Raw genomic sequence first — 17,181 nt, 5'->3', positions numbered from 1 at the left:
TTCCAAACTGGGTGACAAAACACACCCAAAACAGTTACATAAAAAATGTTTCAAGCACCAAAAAAACTTAAAAGTATATTAAACCCTTGATGGAACAAGCACTAATCTACACGCAGCGATCAATTCCAAAATCCAAGTGTGCTCAACTACCCGTGACCCTGACCCGTATTCTTGAGCTACACTCTCTGCTGCATCTAATCTTCGAGACTTAACAGAATTCTCGCCCGCCACCTCAGCACAAAATGACAGGTCAGCATTGTAGACAATAAAAGTTTCTTGATCCAAATCGTCTTTGTTCTCACTAATTACGCCTCCAGCAGTCTTAACCAAGTTCAAAAGATCATTCTTGAACGCTTGAACAAAATCGCCAACAAAATAAAATTTCATGTTGTTAAAAAGCTTTGGAGCCTGCAAAAACATACATATTATTGTCACCAACATGTCTTGCTTCCACTTATAATAATAAAAACAAATAATAATAATAATAATAATAGCTTTTACATTATTTAGAACTCTTAGCCTCCCTGCTGCGGGCCCACCCGAACAACCATGCGTATCTAAAGCAACTTCATATGGTTCTTCATTCACAACACGTCCAGCTATCACGCAAGCTTTTAACCCTAAAAAGGTAAAAATAATATAAGCCCATGTCACATTTTTGTTTTATAAAACATTTGAACCCTAAGATCAACGGTTTAGACTAAAAACTTACATTCAATTGTAACGATCCATTTTCCGCTCAAAATAGCCATGAGGACTTTCAATGTTCTTGTACATGCACCCTTTGAATCGGTGGCAGCAATTACGTGTGTTACGTTATCTTTCCAGTACTTCGACACCGATGATCCGTTAGTTCTTGCAAAGTCAAACATAGTCAACTGCATGTTCAAAGTCAAAGGTTAAAAAAGAGCTATTGACACATGAACTTATAAATTATTTTACCAAAAGTAAATAGTTTTGTATAACAATTAACAACCTTTTGTTCTAAAGAAAGAGCAGAACCACATAACACCAAATTCTTTCCACCGTTTAGTAATGTTGTGCAGTGATTCAGATTTTTAGATATTCTGCAATCAAATAGGTACAAGAAACGTCAAGCAGGCAACTTTCATCAGCAACTTTCATCGTGTATTTAAGTAGATTGATATAATAAAAAAAACATTTTCTTTACTCAACCTAATTTCAATATCTCTAAACATGTCAAAAATACATGAAAAGTCAACAAACCAAATTTTGGTATATTAAAATCCCTAAGCATGTCTAGAATGAATGTATTTCCGAATAAAAAAAAATACAGCTTAACTTAAAAATTGCTCAAAATAAAAATAATACCACTTTTGTTATAATATTGTTAAACGCCACTTTATGAAATAATGGAAATATTTTAGAATAGGGTTTAGAGACTTTAATATTCCATAACTTGGGTTGAGGGATTTATTTCATGTATTTGCAGCATGTTAAGTGACTATTGAATATTAATATACAAAAATTAGGTTGAGAGTTTTTTTAGCAAAATAATAAATTATGTTGGGCTTTTATAGTATTTACATAATTGTTCAAAATAAACTCAAACTTGTGTACTTACTTTTTATTAGTGTTTTCTTTCACAGCTTTCAACTTCTTCTCTTTATGAAACTTGTGTGATTCGTGAGTTGGACACAGCAACAAAAAATCCTCCTATAAAACACATACAAGTTAGAAAACTATGACCATAAACCATAACACGAAAATGCACACACACGTATAAACGTTCACTCACACAGTCCCATCTGCATTCCGGGATATCATATGCACACGGCACATGATAAGTCCTTTGGCATGATTTCATGTAGCAGCCGAGAACAGCACCCTTTTTACCACAGCTGGTGCATTTTAGCTTGCTAGCCCTACTTACTTCTGACTCCAAATTCTTGATCATTCCTTTCTGAAAGTAAATCTGAGGAGCCCTGTAATTGTTAATGTCACAAGTAAATTGTTATAATTAATAATCCCACAATAAATATTCATAAAGTTCATGACTTTTTTGTGACTTATAACATTAAAAGTCAAAAAGACATACCATTCAGTGCATTTTACGTGAACATGTGTAACTTTTGAGAAATTAGACACATTTCCATTAACTTCTTTCCCGTGGGCATACGCTACCAATGCTCCACTTCCCTATTCAATCAAGATTTATAAATTATCAATCTTTTATAAGTTTTTTGCGTTCAATAATATCAAGAAAGTTTAGTTAACTGAACTTACTTCTGTTTCTTTGGAACACTGGCAAAAGGCACAAGGATTACTTTTCAAATTTGCTTGATCTTTCTGCTCACCAGAAACTGGCTTTTTGGACTCGGTTTCTGAGTTGCAACTCGCAGTGGCTGCATTTTCGGAAGAAACATTACTGGTATCAAGATTATGATTTGATTCCATCTTAATATCATCTGTTTCCTTTTGTCTTTTGCCTTCAGAGGTGTGACTTTTGGCTCCAGAAGCATCATTTTCAGCATGTCTTTTTAGTGAATATCTTATTTAAGTCTGAAAAGATTAATGAATTAGACAGGTGTTAACGTTGATCCTAAAACCAAAACAATGAGATTGCTAAAAGTAAAGACTAAAGACTAATTTTGGCAAAGCAGGTGGACCAGGCCATCTCATTTAGAGGTGGGCAAATAAACCGGTTAACCGAAACCGAACCGGTTTGAAACCAATTATGTAGAAACCGGTTTGGAACCGAATGAAACCACAGGTTTGGAACCAGTTTGTAATTTTCTCCACCAAAACTGGTTAACCGAAACCAGCCAAAACCGGGCAAAAACCAAACCGAAACCGAAGAAAACCCAAACCAAAACCGATCGTAACATGGTAAAAAACCGGTTTCAACCCGAATTGAAACCTATCATAAACCGGTTGACTTTTGTTGACCAAACCGAACCGGTATTAACCCAAACCGGTTTTAAGTTTTAAACCGGTTTGTGCACCTCTAGTCTCATTGTGTGTAAAGTCAAAACAGTTTCGCGCCACAAAGTGTTCAAGTCAAACAGGCTCAACTGTAAATAAATACAGACTAAAACATGCCATTTTAAAAAGTCAAATGAGTTCAGCAGCAAATTTGTTTGGACTAAAATGGGTTGTTTTAAAAAGGTCGAACGGATTATGCACAAATAAGTTTAGACCAAAACAGGCCCGTTTAAACGGTCAAACAGATTCGAGGGTAAATGAGTTGCAGTCATCAGTTCATTTCTTACCTTATGCTTTCTGTTTGGATCACTGCAATTACCATCCACATCTTTGCAATCACTTGATAACAGAGGGCACAATTTTTCCATCTGAGTAAAACCGACACCATTCTCCAACTGATTATCAGGAGCTATCAGCACCTTAGAACTAGCACCACTAATCTTAAACTCTGGTCTTTTAACACTTTCTGGGGTGATGCATTTTTCCAAGTTTTCAAGAGAACCGAATGTTAAATTAGGCGCATCGGTTTGTAAAGTTGTGGATTGGCCATTACTAGAATTACCCTCTTTTGTTATCCCAGCATTTTCATTTGTTAAACTGTTATTAATATCAATCTTCAATGAAGCAGGAGATTTTGCTGATGGCTTCCCCATATCTGCAATAAATTTTTTTATAAATTAATTTAAACTACTAGCATGACCATCTAGAGATGTGCATGAAACCTAAGTAAAAAAAAATAACCAACATAATTAAACCAAACTAACCAAACCAAACCCAACCCAATACAGACAGTTTGGTTTTATCACTTTATGTTTATTTAAAAACTAAATTTCAGGTTCGGTTTCCGTTTTGCGCATACCAAAAACCAATAAAAACTTAAACAAACCAATAAAAAGAAGGAAACAAACTACTTTTTTTGTTGAATTCATTAATTAACATGAAGTTTTATAACCCAAAAAATTGAGGTTCAAATGTATAATATGCAATTAATTATTAATTAACAAAAACTTGTGGCTTTAATGCAATAATCCATTATTTTGAGCTCAAGACCTTCACAAACCGATCCATGAACACGTGAGTCCATCTTTAAACATTGAGCAACATAGTTAATATAAATTACTGGAAATAATAAGTATTTTTCATACCTGAACACACAGGATGAATAACATTTGCATTAAGGGTAGCTTCAATATTCCTAAAGATGGTCACAATGTTTTCCATGAAAGGTGCAGACTTCACCTCTGTAACATTAAAAACAATTCAAGAACTGTCAGAATCAAATTAAAAATAAAAACCCAAGTGTATTTTGGTTTTTTTTTTTTCATTTTTTGTTTATATCTTAGAGTTATGAATTTTTTTTCAATTTTGTCTTGAGGGTTTTTTTTTTACGACCACAAATCCTTCATGCACTTCTTATTTTTGTTTTCTTTTGCATTTAAACTTTTCCTATGCCAGTATTATTATTTTGAAGTGTTTTATTAATTAGTCATAAATGTAAATATTAAATGGTTTACTTATTTACCATGCTTTTTTATTATAAATTGCCTTTAAAATGTAGAAGGAAAAGAAACAATATAGTGGCTATGTGAAAAAATATTGTATTTCATGAAGTCGGTAATTATAAAATTTTAGTATTTTAAATGAGTATATTGAAGTTTCTAGAGGTGTGCGATTACTTTTGTTATTAAGGGTTTAAGCCTTGAAAGGAAGAATTTTGTCACTGACTCTTACATAATTACGAGTGTTTAGGTGTTAACAAAAAGAGTTAGGAAGAAAAATATATAAGTAATTAAGATTAACTGTCATGTTTTGTAGAGGTAACCTCTCAAAACAACCGACTTAAGATCAAGTCACATCAACATGGATAGCGACATCAAGTGGTCCTAAAAAGCAGTTACGAGTTATTATCATAGGTGGACCACAAAAGATCAAAATAAAATATTTGGATAGCAACATAAAGTGGTCTTGTAAGGAACCATTATAATATAGGGGAAATGAAGTTATTTCTCAATCTTAAATGTTTAAGCATGAGTGAAAAGGTTATAGACTATAGTTATAACAATAAATATATTCACTTCAATTAACATATTTTATCAAACCATAACAATCATCTCTCCGATTAATATAACTAGTTTTATACCTGTCCGAGTTCAGACTTTCAAACTATTAAACTTCTTACCAAAAATAAAAAAATTAAAAACTTCCCAACTGATGCTACTTCTGTTTGATGTTGTTGATGCTATGCTGTTTAAGCAAGAAGTTGAATCACACCTTGATCATTCACAACAAAAGAAATGACCTTAGTCACATTACCTGGTTCAACCCACTTGTTTGATACGAGCACATATCGGTTTGGTTCGGTTAGTGATGTCAGTTACTGCAAATACCTTGTTTTGACTGTATCGCACTATGTGCTTAACTGAAATCGAAACCAAAACAGAAATCGAAACCATGTGCTAACCTAAGCCTTGATAATTGAACATCAGTTATGCTGATTATCGGTTATGAGCGGATTGATGTTGGAACTTGATTTGACCCAAACCAAAGTGACGCGTTTCTAAAGTGACCCATTCTGATCCAAACCAAATTGATACTTTTTTTAAAACAACCCAATTTGACCCGGACTAATATTATTCAGAACCCGTTTTTACCCGAACACATTTTGACCCGTCATCAGAAGCCGCCCATCTCGCCGGTCTGTTAGGCTTAATCTTGAGCATATCAAGTGACTACGCTACATAATATTAAATTATAATTTGCATCTGTTAACACCCAACATTAATCACATCATAAACAAAGTCACATCATTCATATCATAAAGTCCAAGAATGGTGGCAAACTTCTAACAACAGCCTACAATTTATGGTCAACTTTTCATGCACTCGAGTTTTCTTCTTCAGTACACATTGTTTCGGCTACTGTCTGCTGAAAGACAAACGAGTACTAAGGAAAACACTCGTAATACGTTTCAAGAGAACCTTGTTGAACATGAATCTTCAGCCACAATCGCCTTCTTTCCTGTTTTTCCTTTATTTTTTCTCGGTTGTAAATTATTTCCTTTATTTCTGTATTGTAAATTATTTAAAATTGTTAATATTAATTTTACAATAAGTTCTCCTACATGCTCAAGGTACACCTTTTTTTTTGACAATTATTTAATATATATAAAAGGATCCAATTACAATAGAGAGACAAATACACATTTTAACGCATACCTAAACAAAGGCATGCATTTCATTATGGCTGCAAAAACAATCTTTAACATCCATTATTAACTAGAAAAATACAACAATAAGAGTGAGACATTGCGGGTCAAATGTACAATAAAAGAACTCTATATATGTTCCATAACTCTATTACTTGGGAAGACAACAAAACACAAATGAAAAACACAGTATCCGCAAGATATTTCAAGATAATGAACAAATGGAACCATATACTTAGTTGCCATCTTCATCAAAGCTCAAATTCAGTGCCTGCAACTTGAATCCAGAGTTTTGTATGATCTCAACCAGACCAGAAGCCACTCCGGTAGCCTGCACCGTTGTTTTCTTCTTCAACTAGAACACAACAAAAACAGGTCAATATGCGTTCAAAAATCAAAGATGTCTTCATACTGAATAATGGGATCTTTAAAGAATATAATATTAAAAATGTGTTCACCTCGACACTCGCAATACCCTCGAGAACTTGGACCTTTAAGTTTGAGATGCCATCTGTTTCCTGAAAGAAAAACAAGTGCAGGGTTGCATAACTCAAAAGAGGCTGCAAACAAATGTAATTTCAAAATAACTATTTTAATTTTGGAATCAACAAAAACCATACAACTGAAAATAACAGTTAAGATAAATATGCTAATGTTACTAGTACAACACATTCGAAACAATTGCTTGATAAAACATATATAACATACTGGCATATTGGTGACAGGTTACATTTACCTCTATGGCACTTGTTACAGAAGGAATGGCTGCTTCACTCATTGTTCCTTCAGCCTCCATATACAAAAAAGATGAAAGATCACATTAGTGCCTTTGAACAAAGTTGGATAACAAAGAATAGTATTTTAGGTCAATGCTGTTATAAAACCAGAATCTTGAATTGGTGTCACAGATATCTAGGGATAATTACCAAAATACGCATGTAAATTTTTATTTACCATAATAAGCATGGCCAATCACAGCTTGACACAAATTTTTCGGGCACCATTAGGCACCAAAGGAGCCAACACAGAATATTATGTAAACTGAGTTGGCAAAACCATGTTGTGGCATGTGTCGTGATCGGGCTACAAAGGTGCCTAAGAATGAGCTCTAGTGTAGTGTTCTACACTTGTTGTTATGTTTCTTGGGAAGGAAAATTTATGCAATAATGGTTCAGGACCGGCTCCGAGAACTGAAAAAAATTTAGGCCGAAGACAAAAAATATTTTGGGCAGGTAAAAAAAATATTTTGTTGGGTTTAAACAATTTAATTTTTAAATGGGCTTACTTGGTTATGATTTGAGTTGTGGAAAAAACTTTTGTATAAAAATACGCTTAAACATATCTCAAATGAGACTAGAACCCACAACCTTTTGGTTGGAAGTCATACCCGTTTGCCACTAGACTAAGCTAGTTGTTATGTAACTGAATTTAACCATTAGCGGGTTGTCGGCCGGGGGCAGTCAACCACCCAGCCCCCCCCCCCCCTGCGGGGACTGACCCTGTAATGGTTAGGCTAAAGCAGAGCCTCACCATTAGACTCAGCGTTGTGGGCATTAAATTGGTAGGCACCAAAAGCCAAATCCGCTTTAATGCCTTTGAAGGCCAAAATGGGCGGATTAAAGAAGGGCGTTAGCCCCTTGGGTGGTACCCCCCTATAGGGCCTTCCCACACGAAAAGCGGATGGGGTCCACTTCTCTCCATCAATTACATGCAAAACGCGCACACACATTTATTTATTTTTCTTTTTTAACTTAGTTATTAGTTAAATCACAACGCACGTGTCAAAGGCTAGGTTAGTTAAAAGTTAAAACACACTGATTGGTTTTTCCCAAGAAACATAAAAAGAAGTGTAGGGCAACACTAGATCCCAGTTATTGCTAGAGGTGTACAAAATGGTTTTAAACCTAAACCGAACCGGTTTATAAACTGAACCGGTTTGATCAATGGCTGGTCAAAACCGGTTTGACTCAAACCGGTTCGGTTTATAAACCGGTTTAGACACAAGATAGGCCGACATGGTCACGTCGGTTCGGTTCGGTTTATAAACCGGTTTTAACCAGTTTTAAACCGGTTTTTCTCAAACCGGTTCGGTTTTAAAACCAGTTTGGTAGATTTTAAGAGCAACCGATCTTGAAACTGGCGGTTTGGGTCGGGTTGGGAACCGGTTTGGGTGAAACCGGTTTTAAACCCAAACCGGTTCGGTTCAGTTTGCCTAACACCGGTCCCAAACCGGTTTTTTTGTACACCTCTAGTTATTGCCGTTTAGGCACCTTTGTAGCCCGATAGCCCATCCAATGCCTATTTTGCAAATATTTTGGTCGAACATGCATATTTTGGTAATTTCTCCATTATGATGGACTTAAAATCCAAAAATCATAACTCAAAATATAAATAAAAAACAAAAAATCTAAAAAAACTAAAATGTTTCTGCCGCTATTCTCGTTCCAAAAAAGAAAAAAACCCGAAACCCGTTCTGACTCGTTCCGACCCTAACCTATTCTGACCCAAACCAAAACAACCCGTTTTAGTTGACTCATTCTGACCCAAACCCGTTTCAACCCATGACCCGTTCGACCCAACCCAACCCAACCCATTTGCCACCTCTATCCAAAACATGTCCACTTACAATTAAATTCCAGTACCCAATTAAAAAAAATATCTTTAAACAACCAAACATGAACAAGTTCTCCTAGGCATTTCATCAAACACTTTGGTGTGCATACATTTTCCAACCATAACACAATAACCCCCCTGAAAGAACATGGTGAGAACATCAGAAGGTGAGACTGGAACAGTAACAGAGTCTTGTTCAGTTACAGAAGAAGCCCTTATGTTCTTCAATCTTTTGGAACTGGGAATGGTGATGCAGTGATGAGATGAGTGAAGTGTGTTAGCGGTTTTATGGGGTTTGAAAAATGCGTAACAAGAGATTGAAGGAGATGCATAAATGGTTGCCATTAGTTAATGTAATGGTATTTGTTGACTTAGAATTGCATCAATGTGGTGAATGGAGAGATGAAGGTATGTAACTATGTATATTATCACCCTATCCAGTACCGGGTTTTCAGGAACAGGAACCGGGCGGTAACCGGTTTCGGGTATGGTTAATAAAAGTTAAAACCGGGTCCAGGTAGGATCTGATTCCGGGTATAGTCGGGTATTTGACCGGTTTCCGGGTTTTTTTGGGTATCGGGTAGGGTTGGGTCGGGTTTTGACCAGGTATTGGTGGAACCGGTTCCACCGGGTCCGGGTCGGTTCCGGTTCCGGGACAGTTCCGAGGAGAAACCAAAGCCCGGTCCGTACCCGTGGGTAGGGTCGGGTCCGGTTCCGGGTAGGAACCGCCAGGTCGGGTCTGGAACCGGTTTTTTTGTGCACCACTACTATCCTATCCAGTGTTGTTTATTTTTTAAGAGATGTTTGGAACTGCAACTAATACCCGAGTAAGTGTTTTCGAGACGAGTTGTCAACTGTGGAAACTAATTTTGGCAGTTGAATTTATAAGGATGATAACTTATAAATAGTGTGTTTGTTAAAGCTTATTAACAAAAAGAGCAGTGCTCTAGCGGTACTTTTCTGTAATGGAGGACGCCAGTTGGAGTATTGCTCATGACAAAATAAATGTCGTGTGCGAGTCAGGGTTTTGCTGTAGTGGGTCTTCGAGAGATCAGTCGGTGGCAATCTGGGTTACCAACATTGTTTGCGATCACATGTGAGAGTGGTTTTTGTCAATGGGTTTACTATGTGACCAGGCTTTGTTGGTAGTTCAAAACTAGAGATGATCAAAAAAACCGGTTTCGGAACCGGAACCGGTGGAACCGAACCGGACCCGAACCGGTTCCTACCCGATTTTTGTAGGAACCGGACCCTATCTGATTCAACCCGATGATCCGTGACCGGTTCTTGCATTTCTGAGTGGGGGCGGGTAGGAACCGGAACCGGTTAGGAACCGGTTCCATCCGGAACCGGTTCTAGCCGTTGGATCGATATAGCCGTTTTTTGGCCGTTTTTTGACCGTTGGGGTCAAAAATAGCCGTTTTTTGGCTCCCCCAAGCACCCCACTACTAGTATAAATAGGTATTTGGTGTCATGGGTTCATCACAACACTCAAAACGCAAACCCGAACGCAAAGAAATACAAAAAAACGCTATTACAACGTTTTGAGTTCTCTAATCTCTTGTTTTCTCTTCTTCTATATTCATATTTGTTGTTATGGCTGCCTCACAATCATCGGTTGGTCAAGGTTCCAACGCCGAACCAAGTTTCGTTCGTATTGTACCTCATAATCGTAATCAAGAGATTTGGTGCAATTGGGATTTGGTTGAATTGAGTGACCATTCATTGAAGGCTCGGTGCAAGTTTTGTGGGGTTTATTTAAACCCACTTTCGAATTCAAATTTGAAGAAACACATCGAAAAACCGTATTGCAAGGCGTTGAAAAAGAACGTCGATTCGCAACAAACGCAAATGGATAGTGAAGGCGGAATATTTACATACCAAATTGATCGAGTTCAAGATCGTATGGCGAAGTTTGTGATTCAAGAAGCTTTGCCGTTTAGCCACTTCGACAACCCTCGCTTAACCGCCATGATTCGAGATACGCTTCAACCACAATACACTCACGTAAGTCGTCATACTCTTAAACGTTATTGTTTAAAATTGTGGAAGAAGGCCAAAGAGGTACTAATTGCATATTTTGAAAATATAAATACGGGAATAAACTTAACTAGTGATGTTTGGTCGGCTCCACATGGTCTACCCGAATCTTATCTTTGTGTCACCGCTCATTGGGTAGACCTGTCATCGTGGGAAATGATGAAACGCACCATTGCTTTCGAACTCTTTGAGTATCCACATACGGGAGATAATTTGTTTGAAATTTTAGATTATGTTATAAAAACTTATAAACTAGAAAATAAAATATTTTCAATGGCATTTGATAACGCGTCGAATAATACATCGGCGGTTGATAAATTAAAATTAAAATATACGCCGATTTGCAATGGTGTATTTTTCACTCAAGGTGTGTTGCACATATCATTAATTTAATCGTGCAAGACGGACTTGCTTCGGATGAGGTTACATCGGTTATAAACGATTTTAGACTAATGCTACATGAAGTTTTTAAGAAAAGTAAAAAAAGACAAATGGATTATATAAAATTTTGTAAAGATACGGGAAGAAAAGCTTTGGGAGCTAATTGGGATGTACCTCATCGATGGAATTCCACTTGCACAATGTTTCAAAGTGCTTTGGAACAAAGAGAAACTTTACAAATGTTTCATTCTAGTCTTGCCGAGAATGATTTGGCAATCCCCTTTTCAAATGAGAAATGGGAAATTATCAATGACTTATCGACTTTTCTTGAAGTTTTTAAAACATCAACTACGAAACTATCGGGAACGTATTATCCGACAAGTCCCTTGGTTCTTTCGGAGTTATTTTTAATGGTTAACAATCTTAAAGAATTTGAAAATAAAAGTCCAATGTTTTCAAACATCATATTACCAATGAAGTTTAAATTAAAAAAATACTTTCTTGAATTGCCACCGGTTTTTACTTGCGCCGCCGCTTTAAACCCAATGTTAAATGTTACGGGGGTTGAATGTGTGATAGACGAAATTTTTTCAGCCTTAGATATGCATGAAATTGACCCAAACTTTTCAACAGAGGCAAAAAATTATTTTAACTTGAATTTTAAATTTATGTATGACTTTTATTTAAATAAATATGGGTCAAACATACACATGCCTATGCCGGGGGGTCTTCATCAAGTTCAAGTGCTACTAGAGTACGAGATCCCATGATTAGCCTTATGAACACCGTTCGCAACGTAACGGCTAAAAAACAAAGGGGTAACACCCCTTCAAGCGAACTAGGAAGGTATAGTGCAAATGATTACTCTACCGGTTTATCCGAAGAGGAATATGACACTTTTGATGTTTTGGCTTGGTGGAAGGTAAAGGAAACCGAGTTTCCGATTCTTGCCACCATGGCCCGTGATTTACTAACCGTCCAAGCTTCTACGGTAGCTTCGGAATCCGCTTTTTCTCTTAGTGGCAGGGTAATATCGGTGAGAAGAACAAGACTAAATTCGGAGTCGGTGGAGATGTGCATTTGCTTAAAGGATCACTTGGACTCAATCGATCGTATTCAACACTTAACCACTCTCGAAGATGAAACACCACTTGATGTTCGAGTGCACGACGAACAAGAAGACATTTCTACAAGTAATTCCGAGGAAGAAGTCGCCACTCTCAATAATTACGACGAACAAGAAGGCTTTTCTAGAAACAATATGTCACAACTTTATATTTATAAGTTTAATGTTTTGTTAGTTTGTTTTTGAAGATTTCAAAACATGTAACCTTTTTTTTTTTGAACTTCTTAAAGTAAATAAAATGAATTTTATGTTAATTGTTTTGTTTATTTTTCATGCTATACAAATACGAATCGTAGTTTAGAATCCAAATCGCAAACGAAAAACGAAAAAAAAAAAATTTTTACACTGTAACCGGTTGGAACCGGTTACAGTGCAGGAACAGGTTTAGGAACCGGTAAGAACCGGTTCCATAGGTTAGGGGTCCGAGGGTGGGAGAACCGGTTCGGTTCCCTAACCGGTTCGAGCCTAGAACCGGTTTCAAAGGGGGTTTTGAATATAGGAACCGGTTCCGGTTACTAGTCCCAAACCGTTTTGAACATCTCTATTCAAAACTAAAAGTTAAATCATATAATTATTATTGAATGTAAGCCGGACATGTGACTTTCAGTAACCTAAAACTCTTGGTAGAGTGAAATTAAATGTTTATCGGTTCACTACACAATTTTTGTAGATTAATTCTTTATCCATAATCCAACGAAATCAATACTACGAAATAAGATAAATCACAATGTGAATCAGGCATGTGACTTTCAATAACCCAAAACTCTTTTAGAGCGGAATTAAATGTTCATCTTTGAAGATTAAGTTAGAACGTCTACAGTATCTAAGATTAACAAGTTTGAATGTTTATAAAAAAAGGTAGCAACGCAGCTTGTTGCCCGTTTGTCTTCTCTTACGATATAATTAACAGGTAAACTTACACATTGATATTTAATAGCATATAATCAATTTTAAAAAAACAGGTGCATGTTGTTTGCTCTTTTTTCTCGCATGTTTTTTAACAATAACTAAAATAACTAAGGTCGCCTTCAATGTTCAAATTTCACGTCACACGTAGAAAAGACGTCTTCATACTCGTAAAATCAAATGATTTTAGACGATAACGGCTCGACATGGCCTACTTTATAAATTACACATCAGGTTTGAAAAGGGTCATGTTCTAACTTAACACAACAACACAGTTATAGTCCTGCATATTTACCTACAAGTTACACATACAATGATCAAAGTGCATGAACACATTCTAATGCTACACAAATGGTGACAAATCTACCCCTTAACTCGCACCGAAGAACATAAAACTCCTTTCATCTATCTCCTCTCAACTTCCTCTTGAACCTCTCCAACTGTAAACAGAATATATATATATATATATATATATATATTAATAATCTCTTTTTTTTTCTTTTCAAAAAATAATCCAATAACATCTTACCCTGGAGATGTATTCCCATATTTGCTTGAGCATCAGCTTCAGTGTTGAACTCCTTTAAAATATCATAAAAAAGAACATAAGACGAGGTTTCATTTGTATGTTGGCGAGGCTTTAAGAAGTAAGAACAGAAGTATATATGCATACCCTTTCTACATGACAAATCTGGAAAGTTGCAAACTTATGTTTCAGCTCCTTCGCTACTTTGCACAAGCTCGTCATGTTCTCAGTTTTGGTTTTCCATAAACCGTTTACCTGTTTTATACGTGTTTTAAGACACCGGCTCTTAGAACTGATTGATACAAGCAAATATTTGATTTTAATTTCAAGGTTTGCCAAAAAGAAAATCTTACAATCCCGCATATATAGGAGCATGTTCATTCCAGAACCGATATTATATTGAGAACCACCAAAACCACGTAACATAGTGTTTCGATGAAGAGTAAAATTGAAAAGAATGCATACATAAAAGTTTTGGAAAAAATGGCTTATTTCTCTCTGCACTATTTCTTTGATTTTATATCCTCTACTAAATTTTTATTAAAAAAATATAACAATGTCGGTTCAATCCCATATTTTTTAAAGCGGTTCACCTAGCTCTCAACAGATTAATAGACACACACATATCCATGTATATATGTATACTAATATGCTTACATAGTAGTGACCTACTCATTTCATTAACTCAACAAGTCAGTAATATTAGATTTTAACCAATATTGACAGTTTGAGACCCATAAAAGAAAAGGCATACCTGCATACAGGCAAGTTTGGAGTCCCCTTGCACCCTAATATGCCTAAATCCTCTATCAAGGGCATATCTCAATCCTAAAATAACTGCCCGATATTCAGCAACATTGTTTGTTGCAACACCCAAACCTTCACGCAAACGATAAACCTACAAATTTCAAACTCAGACCTCCAAATACTACAAAAAAAAAGTACAATCATAATTATTATTGTATTACGGGAGTGTGATGATTAAGAGTATACCAGACTTCCATCTATTACACGCAGCACGGCCCCTGCACCCGATGGTCCAGGGTTCCCTTTTGATGCACCATCGAATTCAAGAATACATGAGCACTGAAAATGGTCAATGCGTTAATAGATGTAACCGGCGATTAAAAACACGAAACGTATAATTGAGCAAAACAAGTTGACTACAAGAATATTAAATGATCAGAAAGGTTTTCAGTGAAAGTTATTAGTCTAGAACCTAATACTGTATAGATTAAATGGGTTAAAACCTCACACCATAAGCAGAAACTGGTAGTGTCTCCATAAAGCTTTCAAGTTCGGGTAGCTTTCTCTGAGAACCTTCTTGAGTAGATGTTGATCCAGTTTTTTTCTGCACAAAGAAAACATAAAAATAATAAATTTCAGCAGAGCCCTAAACAAGTTGCAGTGATTAAAATATGCAAAAATTACAAATTTATGTAAAAAAATCACCTTTGTCCAATTATCAGAAGGATTCCTAGTACCAACTTTACCGTTAGCGAAAGATGGTTGCTGAAACAAAATCAAAATAATACAATGTCTTAAACTGATAGTTGTTACTAAAATTATTGAAGCTATACTATGTCTAGCTACACGCCCTTAAAACATATGAGTATGTGATGAAATATAAAGTACCAAATGAATTAAAATGAATGAAATAGTTAAACCTGAAAAGGACAAGGAACAAGTTGACCAAAAAGTTGACTTTGTACATCCGAGGCACCAATAGAGTATATTGCATTGCTCAGCCCATTTGTGGCAAGGTATTCTTCACCAGCCTTGGGCAATCGATAGCCTTTAAACACAGCAACATTGGGTCCATATAGCTACAAATAGTAAGAAAATAACTATAATAAGTGATACATATAGTTCAAGAATTGCAAATGCAACAATTAACTTGAGTAACATAAAAGGTATACACTTTACACATATAATATAACTATCTTAAACAACACAAAAAAGGTTTATGCAAATACGATAATTAACTTGAGTGAAAAAGTTATTATTGCTATTCATAGCTTCAAGGACTACCTAAGCAGTTAATGTGGAAAAAAATTGGATATCAGTCAAGGACCGGTATCTAAGATATCAGTTATCGTGGTGGGATATCGGTAATTTTAATATAATGTAAAATTTATATATACATAGCAATTTAACACTAATAATTCAGTATACTCTCCTACCATTAACAAATTATTAACCTTTTGCAACTTGCAAAACACTAACAATCGTAGCAAGTAAGAAATGACACTAACATTGAAAATTGATAATTAAGACTTAAAACATTGATATTGGGAATATCAGTGATATATCGGTCAATATCGCTGATATATTATCGGTACCGATATTCTGACCAATATTATACCAAACGACCGATAACCGATACATCATATATCGGCGATGTCGACTGCATAGAGGACTACCAACTCAAAATGAGGGTCCTTGAGGCTGATAAGTAAAAATAACCAAAGGGACCAAAAATCTATGAAAGATTACTACGAATGGTTGTAAATAAAACTAATTTATTTGAGCATAAGAGTAACACCGGCTTTTGGGACCTGAACGCCTCGAAAGACCCTAACTTTGTCCAATTTTGTATTCAAATTAGAAGTATGCAATAACCGAACCGAATCAAAATTAACCGAAAACCGATCGGTTTCAGTTGCTAATAACTGAACCGAACCGTGCACAGCCCTGATTCAAATAAATAGTCGATATTGACATGCTACCAGTCGGAAGATCTGGTGTCAATTTCATGATATATCATATATGTATGCATATGTAATGTTATTATTATTATTACTACCAGAGGTTGAAAATCATTGAAATTTTTGTAGACACCAACAATGTCTCCTTTCCTCACAACGTAAAACGCATCCTTCTCATCCTCCATTAATAATAACAATAATAAACCCTAGCAGCTCCAATCCAATACACCTGAAATAATTAAAGAAGATTGGTTAAAGCAATCGAGTATAAATTGAAGATCGGAAGGAAGATGTTAGGTTGCTTACCTTTGAGCTTGATGAAGAGATTAGGGTTTGTGGTTCTTTCGCACTTTGACTCAATGCTTTACTTGTTTGTCTTTACACAGTATAAAAATGTGTAACAAAAATTGTTTTTATTATTTATGGATTAAATATTTCAATATATTATCATCGGAACCCGATGGAAACTCATTTGAATTGAGAAAAATCCGTAAAAATCTTATATAATATCGTTTTTTATATGTAATATATGTTGTTATATTTACAAAACATCGGGAAAAAAAATTGTTTCATATTTTTTTTTTAACTTTTAAACATATTTTTTAGGAGATAGAAAATGTGAATGATGCTCTTTTGGTTAAGTGGGTTGGAGATACAAAACAGAAGAAAACGGGCTTTGGAAAAGAGTGATTGACTCTTTGCACAATCAATTAAATGATCGAGAAGTAGT

At 35.6% G+C, this 17,181-nt stretch overlaps 1 protein-coding gene, 1 long non-coding RNA gene and 1 pseudogene across 3 annotated transcripts; all 3 read right to left on the bottom strand.

The window, feature by feature from the left end:
- Nucleotides 1–78: 78 nt before the first annotated feature.
- LOC143628685 (BRCA1-associated RING domain protein 1-like) lies at nucleotides 79–4,200 on the bottom strand (annotated as a pseudogene). Its single transcript, XR_013152800.1, has 10 exons — nucleotides 4,092–4,200; nucleotides 3,234–3,601; nucleotides 2,248–2,523; nucleotides 2,060–2,160; nucleotides 1,760–1,946; nucleotides 1,586–1,677; nucleotides 977–1,067; nucleotides 713–878; nucleotides 502–620; nucleotides 79–408 (listed from the first exon to the last, which is right to left on the bottom strand). The product of XR_013152800.1 is annotated as a BRCA1-associated RING domain protein 1-like (transcript).
- Nucleotides 4,201–6,359: 2,159 nt separating this feature from the next.
- Nucleotides 6,360–6,950, bottom strand: LOC143628753 (uncharacterized). The gene is made up of 3 exons (XR_013152815.1): nucleotides 6,888–6,950; nucleotides 6,610–6,669; nucleotides 6,360–6,506 (listed from the first exon to the last, which is right to left on the bottom strand). It is a non-coding gene; the product is annotated as an uncharacterized LOC143628753 (long non-coding RNA).
- A 6,474-nt stretch (nucleotides 6,951–13,424) lies between these two features.
- Nucleotides 13,425–16,680, bottom strand: LOC143628752 (uncharacterized). Its single transcript, XM_077098248.1, has 9 exons — nucleotides 16,550–16,680; nucleotides 15,411–15,569; nucleotides 15,196–15,255; nucleotides 14,999–15,094; nucleotides 14,737–14,829; nucleotides 14,498–14,641; nucleotides 13,891–13,998; nucleotides 13,747–13,798; nucleotides 13,425–13,657 (listed from the first exon to the last, which is right to left on the bottom strand). Exons 1-9 carry the CDS (start codon nucleotides 16,634–16,636, stop codon nucleotides 13,623–13,625), a joined length of 834 nt encoding a protein of 277 aa, XP_076954363.1. The 5' UTR covers nucleotides 16,637–16,680; the 3' UTR covers nucleotides 13,425–13,622.
- Nucleotides 16,681–17,181: the final 501 nt, after the last annotated feature.

Source organism: Bidens hawaiensis, unplaced genomic scaffold (genome assembly GCF_021521415.1).
Source record: "Bidens hawaiensis isolate Kalapana, Puna unplaced genomic scaffold, B.hawaiensis_p1.1 tig00005061_1, whole genome shotgun sequence".
In the NCBI taxonomy this organism is placed as follows: domain Eukaryota; kingdom Viridiplantae; phylum Streptophyta; class Magnoliopsida; order Asterales; family Asteraceae; genus Bidens; species Bidens hawaiensis.
Note: the sequence above shows the minus strand (reverse complement) of the source record. Positions and strands in the feature narration are given on the sequence as shown.

Coding starts and splice junctions, on each gene's coding strand:
- LOC143628752 (XM_077098248.1), bottom strand. CDS start 16,636: ATGGAGGATGAGAAGGATGCGTTTTACGTTGTGAGGAAAGGAGACATT. Junction 14,830..14,998: donor TACCAGTTTCTGCTTATGGT/GTGAGGTTTTAA, acceptor GACCATTTTCAG/TGCTCATGTATTCTTGAATT. Junction 13,799..13,890: donor AGATTTGTCATGTAGAAAGG/GTATGCATATAT, acceptor GATATTTTAAAG/GAGTTCAACACTGAAGCTGA.